Source organism: Ostrea edulis, chromosome 7 (assembly GCF_947568905.1).
Source record: "Ostrea edulis chromosome 7, xbOstEdul1.1, whole genome shotgun sequence".
Classification (NCBI taxonomy): domain Eukaryota; kingdom Metazoa; phylum Mollusca; class Bivalvia; order Ostreida; family Ostreidae; genus Ostrea; species Ostrea edulis.
Genome location: NC_079170.1, coordinates 49,139,263 through 49,149,312, shown reverse-complemented (window position 1 = coordinate 49,149,312; position 10,050 = coordinate 49,139,263). Strand labels below are relative to the sequence as shown.

Here is a 10,050-nt window from a genome sequence, read left to right as displayed (position 1 = left end):
GGGGTCGGATGGGGCCACAATAGGGGATCAAAGTTTTACATACAAATATATAGGAAAAATCTTTTTCCCAAGAACCACTAAGCCAGAAAAGCTGAGATTTATATGAAAGCTTCCTGATATAGTACAGATTCTAAATTGTTAAAATCATGGCCCCCGGGGATCGGATGGGGCCACAATAGGGGGTCAAAAGGTCAAAGTTTTTTTGTGGTTTTTTTTTCGTTTTTTTGTTGTTGTTTTTTTTATATAGTGCAGATTCAAGTTTGTTAAAATCATGGACCCCGGGGATTGGATGGGGCCTCAAGGGGGGCATCAAAGTTTTACATACAAATTTATAGGAAAAATCTTTTAAAATCTTCTTCTCAAGAACCACTGAGCCAGAAAAGCTGAGGTTTATATGAAAGCTTCCTGATATAGTGAAGATTATAAATTGTTAAGATCATGGCCCCCGGGGGTCGGATGGGGCCACTATAGGGGGTCAAAGTTTTACATACAAATATATAGGAAAAATCTTTAAAAATCTTCTTCTCAAGAACCATTGGGCGAAAGAAGTTCACATTTACATGAAAGCTTTCTGACATAGTGTAGATTCAAGTTTGCAAAAACCATGGCCTCCAGGGGAAGGTTTGGGGCCATAATAGGGACTACGGTTTTACATGCAAATAGATATGGAAAATCTTCTGATATGGACCAAGGTGACTCAGGTGAGCGATGTGGCCCATGGGCCTCTTGTTTCAAGAAAGGAATTTAAAAGCAATGTAGATGCAAGGAAATTATTGGCATCATAAGGGTTCTTTCAGAAATTTCTTACAAAAAGATCCGATATTTGTTGTTTGCATTTCTGATCAAAATATCTATTAAGGTGAAAATCACTCATAGAAAAGGACATAATTTCAAACTTATTTTTTAAAGCAATATTTGATCAAAAATACGGTATTTCATGTCTGTTCATTTGTTGGGAAACTTAGAGGGCAAAGGTCATCAAACAGATTTGCTGATGTGATGTGCAAATTAATGATATCAATGAAATATGTGAAAATGGTGTTTGATTATGACTGTGTTTTATATATTTCTATAGCAGAATGAATTATTTGTAGAAATTTCATATTTTAATGGAACTGTTCTTCATAATCATCCACAAACATAATGTTTAAATCAATCCATGTACAAAAAATGTATTTTTGACTGACATCAATATATAGGTATACTACATTTTAACTTATTAATATTTTGAAAAGGCATATTACATATATTAGTATTAATGTATTAAATATAGCTCACTTTACATACACTGCCCCTCAAACAAACTGTGTAGATAATATTTTAATGAACAGATTAAGGCCTAACAATATCTTCTGATATCCACACAGTTAGATTGGGTCCAGATGCTATGTATGAAATATGAGATTTGCCTGCACCTTTGTCTCATGCAATAGATCAGATGTCTATTGGTTAAATGACATGAATGTGATTGCATATCTTGAGTTAAACTTGTCATATATGATAATTCTTTTTGGGGAGTTAGTTCAACTTGCTGAGTCATAAGAGATTGACATGTAACTTTACATGTAACACAATAAAAACAAACTAAAACAAAGAACATTAAATACATAGAAAAAGGCATAAAATAATACTAAAACTGGGGTGTTTTTTTTTCAATTCCAATGCAGAAAGATTTCTATCATTAAATGTAAATAGCATAATATGAAAAAACAGATGCATGGTTTTTTCTTCAATTCATTGTACACTTTGTATATTTATGAATAAAATAAACTTAAGTTTTAATGTTCATGATCATTATGAAACAACCATCGCTATTCTTAATTGCGTTCTAGGCACTATATGGATAAGTTCATCGCTGATTAGAGGAGCTGAAGGTTAAGACATATTCCTGAGTCTCTGAATATAGTAAATAAATGAATATATGAATTCATTGAACCAATGTTAACTGTACAAATTCAGTGTAAATAAATCAACATTGAAATTTAAAAATAAAAAGCCCAAAAACTTTGAATTCTTTGAATGTTTGAAAAGTTCTGCCTCCAGGAGTACATTTTGTACTTTGATTAAAAATTCTTTTTTTTTTTTTTTTTGATTTCTTTCTTAAGATTTGCAGCGTCCATAAGAGATGGTTCGAATTATTTTGTTCTGCTAATTCTGACGGATGGCGAGATCACAGACACGAGAAATACCATTGATGCCATAGTGAATGTAAGCTTTAAAAACTCTGCTGAAAATACTTGTTACAAACGGATTTATCAATATGACATGAAAATATAAAAAACCAAGATCAGAAAATGGTGTCTGTAAAATGTGAAGTTCAACTCGGCATTTAATTTCAATTTGAAGTAGAATGTATGAGGCTTAAGACATGTATTATAGTGGGTTTCACAAATGTTTTCTCTTTCAATTTTTCAAACAGGCATCGCACTTGCCCCTTTCCATCATTATTGTGGGAGTAGGAAATGCAGATTTTACAGGTGATTATATAGAGTTCCTGTCAGTATTTATCATAAAATAGGACTAAGAGTTTATAATGTTTTATCTCAAATAGTCTTACCTGTAATGGTCAGTGTTTGTAAAAGAACAGTCAAAACTATTTTAAGTCACAGGTGTGACTTGGTTGAGAGTTTGACGCATGTCAATCTCTAAATGAACACTCCCCCAACTGTAAAATTTGCTAAACTTGTCATGCAGTTTTTCAGCAAATATTGTAAAAAAAAAAATTAAGTTTAATGTATACATACTTTGACTCTACTACAGATGTTAGTGTGCTATGGATTTTCTGAATTATTGTGAAATTTACAAATAATGTAGACTACATAAGAATTAGTCAGATACAGTTGATACTAGTATCCAGAAACATTATATACATTTTGAAATGTTTCAGCAATGAATGTGTTAGATGCAGATGAGCAGAGACTGTGTTCAAATGGAAAGTATGCTGTGCGAGACATAGTACAGGTGAGATTGAGCATATGGTACAGGTGAGATTGAGGACATAGTACAGGTGAGATTGAGCATATAGTACAGGTGAGATTGAGGACATAGTACAGGTGAGATTGAGCATATAGTACAGGTGAGATTGAGGATATAGTACAGGTGAGATTGAGCATATAGTACAGGTGAGATTGAGGATATAGTACAGGTGAGATTGAGGACATAGTACAGGTGAGATTGAGGATATTGTGTATTGTACATTGCTCCCGGGCTCTGAAGAAGAGAAAATTTGACTTTTCTTTCTGAAAGTTTTAGTATCCTCATAATTATATTTTCAACAGTTTGTTCCATTCCGAGATTTTCTTGGGGGACAGTTTGGAGGAAATACTCAGGTTTCTCAGGCAGCCCTTGCCAAGGAAGTTCTGGCAGAAATCCCACAACAGGTGGTGCAATACATGCAAGCCAACAAGATTACTCCAAAGCCACCGAGGACAGATATTGCACTTCCTGGTCAAAATCCAGCTCAGCAAAACCAGGCACAAAATCAGCCTCCCCCTCCTCCACCTCAGAATCAGGGATCCTTGCCAGCATGGGCAAATCCTCCTCCAGGGGGCCCCAGTGCCCCTCTTAGTGCCCCTCCTGCAGGTGCTGGTGGTGCTTGTCCATATCCTCAACAAGGGCCCTGGTGAACAAATGATTTCAAATAGTTGCAATTATATCTGATTTGTTATTGTTTTTTTTTTAAATTTTTTGTATTCTACATGTAATTTTGTAGTGTGATGAAAGTTATAACCCAAAACATTTATCGTATGGGGTTTTTGGTTTGTTTTTTCTTCAGCAAATATACCAAATGAAGTTGATATTAAAATCTGAACATATATGCATATCATTACATTATGTTACTCAATGGTAGATTTAATTTTCCTTTTTCTTGAATGTTTTAATTTTATGTTAAATTAAATACTACTATTACCACAATTATTTTAGCAAATATATCCCCCCCCCCCCCTCCCTCGAATTAAAATTACATTTTGTACAGTAATAAAATTTTATTTACTTCGAAGTTGAAGTTTTACAAACTAGTATATGTACTGTTAAAAAGAATTCTTATAATAATCCAAGTCGGACTATTTGTCTTGCTACACAACAGGTGCCCTCACTGTAGCTTGCTGTTTAAAGTAACTCATGTTCGTTAGAAGATTCTAGTTTCAATCAAACCTAACTTTGTTTAGTAGTTCTTTGCCTTTAAAGAACAAGATACACTTTTGTTTTTATTTTGCCCAGTTTTTCATGTTAGTATGAAATGTTCATAGAAAGGAAAGCAGGGTACTGTTTTATAGAGTACTTCTAAGTGAGGAACTACAGATTGTTATCTTACTGAAGTTCAGCTTTAACTGTGACAAAATAAACAGGTGAATTGTCCCATTTTGTGTCCAAAATGGTGGTAGACCCACATTTTGCACAGCAATGCAGCATGAAAAAGTATACCATGCATACATTACCCACAACAAACTAATATATATGATGAATCATGTTATATTACACAAAATATTTTAAAATTAGCATTGATGATCTTGGATGTGGAAAACTTTTTCCAACTTAAGAATGTGGAAGAAAAAAAAATGTGATGTTCATCTTCGAAGTTCAATTTTTAAAAAAGATTAAATTTTATGAAATTGTTGCACATTGACATCACCACAGTTCTGTAAAAGAGAATCTGTGTTTTATTACATAATTAACATTTATTCATCTTTACCAGTTTCATGGAGTTTGAATGAATGTTAATTTGTAAGATTAATGGTAAAAATGGGTCTAATTAGCTGATAGATAAAGAATTGCTGATGATGAATATAAATACATGTGTATACAGTTTAGTATTTTAATGTACAGGGTATTGTATTTTTGTGTGTAGAGAAGCCCTAGGAAATCTAGACTAGTACTAAAAAACTAAAAAGGAAAAAAACCCAACAGACTTCCATTTTTGAATCCTTTATATATTTCTGTAATAACTCTGGAAAGATTGGACAGGAACCAGTAGTGTGACATTTATTTATAGAAACGAAATGTGCAATAAACTTTGTTTGTACAATGGCTACCTGTCAATTTACAATTTGCTTAATTGCATAATTTGATCTTTTGAAAAGTGTTAGAATGATTTGCATTGTCTTCCTTTTATATGACCAAGGACAGAACCTAGTCATTTTTTGATAGTCTTTTTTTGTGTTTTTATGTCTGTAAATTTCTGTATAATGATGTTTGTATTTTTGTCGTCCTTCTGCACACGGCATTGTTACAGTTGTTAAACCATACACACTGTCCACACAGCAGTAGCTTGTGTTAGGAACAAGATAGTTATGTTTTACGATCTGGCTTTTACAAACTGTAACTTCTTATACTAGCATTATATTTTTGTTTTGCTACGCCTTTTTTTCTTCTTCAAATTTATGATAACTTCAGGTACATAAATACACGTATTTCTGTTTTGTTGTTAAAAATTAATTTTGTCTAAGAAATGTTAACTGTATTTTAAAGATGATGTATATCATGATGTTATGATGCTGCAGTAAACATATGAATGAAGTGGTTTTTGTTGTTGTTTTGATCCAACTTGATAGCTTTTTTTCCTCATACAATTGGATTCTTTGTTTTAGCATATTGTGACATTTATAATACCACAAATATCCCAAATCTTTAAGGATGGTAACATTTTCTTTGGGCCCTACGTTGGAAATGCAGAAGCCCTTCGTGAATTATTTTGTCCCTATGTCTGTCTGTATTAACTTTTGACAATTCAACTTTAATAACTTTAAACAAATCTTTCTTTTTTTTTTGTATTTTATAAAATTTAAAACATCTAGTGTTATGAAGTAAGCCAGTAGCATGACATATTTCTATATGCATATATTTGTTAATTATACTAAAAATTTCCAGGCATCTGCAGACAACAGGTTCTGAGGTCGTGATGCGAATGAAAAATTCTCGAAGGGACATAAAACAAAGCAAACAAACTTAAAGAATGTTACACGTTCGAATGCTTCAACTTGTGGTTATGTTTCTTTTCATTTAGGATAAAATCAATATTAGAAGGGAAAAAAATCCCCCCCCCCCAAAAAAAAAATAAAACCCAAACCAATGACCAACATCATAATTTTTAATTGTGGAGTGGGAGATTAGTATCACACACATGCACACACGCTCAGTGGTGGGATTATGAGGAGTTTGTAACCTACCCACTACCTTGGTTAAACATTGTTAACAAAATAGTCATTTTGGGGTCTGCATATTCCTTCTTCCTTGGGCAGAAAAGGTACTATTTTGGATTGCACCCCCACCCTCCGGCCCTCTTAAAATTTCCTTGACCCGGTCCTGATGCTGAATATCAATTGGACTTGGAGGTGATCAATGATTTCGTACTGTATACCAGCTTGTTTCGTGCTTGAGAAATGTTTGTTAGATTCGTGAGCGTTCCTCTAAGTAACTATTATTTCATTTGAATATATTTCATTGTATATATGTTCTAATTCTAAAAAAAAAAAAAAAAAAAAAGGATGAGAAACAAGACTTAAGGGTTCTTCACTTAAATATATATCACTATATTATGTGGTGTTTAAATGCGGTGGCAGACCTAGAGAGAGGTTACGGGGTTGCACCCTCCGCCCAAGGGCTAATTTATTTTTTGTCATTTTAGGGTATTCAAAACAGCCCCCACCTTCTTGGAAAAGGTACATACTTGCCCATCCTCCCCGCCTTTGAAAAATTTCTGGATCCGCCACTGCCATGTTGGAGAACTCGAAATATAATTCGTCATGAACGCTTGTCATCGGCAGATCACGAATGAATGTACGTTTACAGTCACAAGCGCCTGATTTCTAACAGTTGTAGCAATTTGTGCGGGAGGGATACATGAAAGGCGCATATAACGAACAGTGATTAATCTCAGAAATCCCCCAAGGAGTTGGGCAAACACGGACCCCTGGATACATCAGATGCGGGAGCAGGTGCCTAGGAGTAAGCATTCCCTGTCGACCGGTCACTCCCGCCGTTAGCTCTATGTCTTGATCAGGTAAACGGAGTAATCCGTAGTCAAAGTCTGTGCCAAGAACGGTCTGGCCTAACAATTGGTATTTGACCCAATGATAAGTTTTATGGGTAAACATGATTATTATAACGGCCATGGATTTGCGAAATGCTGACTTTAAACAAGAGTGTTGAACCCCTGTAACATCAACGTGTTTGTCAGTAACCTGCCTAGATCTAAAAACTGACCATACGCAGAACAAGCTCTTGCGTATCGAATAAGTTGAGAGATATAAACACCATATGCAGGTGATAATGGAATATTACTACATAAAGATGGGAACTTGACGATGGAGAAGTTGAAATCTTTTTTTTTTTTTTTTTTTTTTTTTAATAAAATTGAGTTGTTATATATAGTTTGCCATTAATATCCATTTTCAATAAAATATCTAAGTACGAAGCAGAGGTGGAGGACTCCGTACGCATGGTGTCTTTTATCTCGATGCATCCTCTTTTTACCTAAAGTTGAACAAACAACATTGTCTTTTATTTGTAAGGCTCATTATTACAAGAATAGTTTAAAGGAACTTGGCATCAATTCCAAATTTGGTAATCTACCTAAACACACATCATGCTTCAGTTTTAAACATACATTGTATTTGATATCCCAGTCAATGGGACGAATGAATATGAATTACCGTACCAAAGCAACAATAGTGTAACCCTCTCCGACTTAGTTTTTTGTTGTTGAGAGGATACTGGATTCCTGAACTACACAAAAACATGTATCTTTTCAAAAGATAAAAGGGTCTCGTAATCTATGAACATCTATGTAATTTTCCTCGGACTCTACTTGGGTCGTTAATTAAGTACATGGAATTACTATCATTTACAAGGATTATTCTGATTTACTGCATGGGATACTTGTCCGGGTGTTGTAGCATAGACTTTTCTCCCGCATAGACACCCCCCCCCCATCCCCGGAAAAACGGACCCGGGATAGATCTTCCCCATAGGGGGTAAAAGCGTTCCAGCATATAATTTCCCCCTATGTACAAAGTCAGTATAGAATTTCCCCCTGGGCGGAAAAACCGCCCTGGTATAGAATTTCCCGTTTCTGGATTTCATCGACCGGAATCTTTTTCTTCTCATGTAGAAGTTTTTGAATAAATATATGAATGAAGCAAACCCATGCAATTGAAGATAATAATCAATGAAATCAAAAAAAGTTACAAAAAGAAACAAATATGTGCTGTTAAATTGCTATAGTTTAATGAAATAGAAATGCGCTCATTAATATTACGATATTCATAAAATAAAGGAATTTTTTTTGGAGATGTTGAAGTTGGGTTTACACGCTGAAAACTTTGAATTGCGTATAGTAATTCCCAAAAGACTTTAAAGATATACAATAAAAACATCTAAAAAGTAAATTAGATGTACTGTATAAATAAAAGTAACCGTTTATTTAAATTTTAAATTAAAAAGACATTAACTTCTTCCCAACTTCACTATTTCAGATGTTAGATACTGGTAGATAACAGCAAAGACTTGAGATGTATGAATGAATTTTGATATACCATTACACGATTTGAATAATTTCCTTAAAAAAAACCCCCAAACATAAGATATGATTGTGATACACAAGACCCTGCTCAAAATAAAAAGAAGAAGAAGAATTCCTGGGTCTAGATAAGCAAGAGAATTCTAGTAATAGAACTGGAAAAAGATACATAGCTAAAACGTAAGAAGGGGGGAAAAGCGTACTGTCATTTAGGGGGAAATTCTATACTGGGGCGGTTTTTCCTGGGGGGTGGTGGGTTAATTCTTTCTAGGGCGAAATTCTATGCCAGGCCCATCTTTCCGGGGGAATGTCTATTCCGGGCCCGTTTTTGCGGGGGGAGGGGGGGGGGGCTACGACACCGGTATTGAAATCTACACAAAGGAGTATGTTACCTACCATACAATATTTGTTTATATCTAGTTCAATACAATTTTTGAATTATGAATTCAAAGGCTCGATAAGGACATATCAAAATATGTCCTTATCGAGCTTTTGTATTCATAATTTGTATGGTTTAGGATTTTTACTTGAGGTTTTATTTCAGGTTTTTCTTGAAATTACAAAGCAACCAAAGTGGCGGTTATTCTGTGAAGATGCTGTTTTACAGATTGGCTGATAAGGAAAAGGGCTAATATTACGAATATTTGCATCATATCCTAAATGGGTTTCAGCACAAAAACTTCATTATAGTTTTCGATTTCCTTGAGAAAACGTGGGTCAGCTGTTTACTTGTGGTTTGATTCGTCCGAATTCTCATTTTTATGCATTCAAAAACAACGCTTGATGTTGTCAGTTTCACCAAATTGTACAAATATACACTAACACAGGAAATGAAGCACGTGGATAGCGGATGATCATGATTAACTGACCTACCGAAAGAAAAAAGTTTAGGTGTGTGCAGTATTCATACACATATAAATGTACTCTTTAAAAGGTTAATCTAGATACACATGAGTGAAAAAGAAGGAAAAGATTGCAAATGAACATTAACTTCAGTAAAAATTGAAGTACACATTTGTTTTCTTGAACAGAATTCATGACGAGAAGCAAATTATGAATCCAAGGACAAAATTCGAAATAAATATATAGAGGAAATCTATATTGCTTGATTTGATGTATGCTCTATCCAACGAATTGAACTAGTATATCTATTCGTGAGGCTTGCCGAGCGAATAAATCACAATTTCAACGACTTGGATAGAGCAAATATTAAATTGCTCAATCATAGATGTTCTGTTTATCTCATTCGCTCTTTCTATCACTTTGGTTTTGAGACGATTCTAATACAACAAAACAGCTGATTCTAATTCCAGAAGCGTCATTACCGATAGCCGTGCTTGTCTGTGTTCTTACGTGAAAAAAAAAATAGTACGATAAATATATTATATCGGTATTAATATTGGTGTGTGACCGGTTGACAGGGGATGCTTACTCCTCTTGGGTACCTTATCCCATGCCAACTCTGATATATCCAGGGGTCCGTGTTTGCCCAACTCTCTATTTTGTATTCCTTATAGGAGTTGTGAGATTGA

At 34.4% G+C, this 10,050-nt stretch overlaps 1 protein-coding gene across 2 annotated transcripts in view; it reads left to right on the top strand.

Moving 5' to 3' along the window:
- Nucleotides 1–5,517, top strand: part of LOC125653377 (copine-8-like) — a 23,669-nt gene extending 18,152 nt beyond the window's left edge. For both annotated transcript variants that reach the window (XM_048882812.2, XM_048882813.2), the window contains exons 17-20: nucleotides 2,106–2,208; nucleotides 2,420–2,477; nucleotides 2,888–2,961; nucleotides 3,279–5,517. In XM_048882812.2, the coding sequence (XP_048738769.2) occupies nucleotides 2,106–2,208; nucleotides 2,420–2,477; nucleotides 2,888–2,961; nucleotides 3,279–3,626 (583 nt within the window). In that variant the 3' untranslated portion in view covers nucleotides 3,627–5,517. The remainder of the gene's footprint in view (nucleotides 1–2,105; nucleotides 2,209–2,419; nucleotides 2,478–2,887; nucleotides 2,962–3,278) is intronic.
- The last annotated feature ends 4,533 nt before the right edge of the window (nucleotides 5,518–10,050 follow it).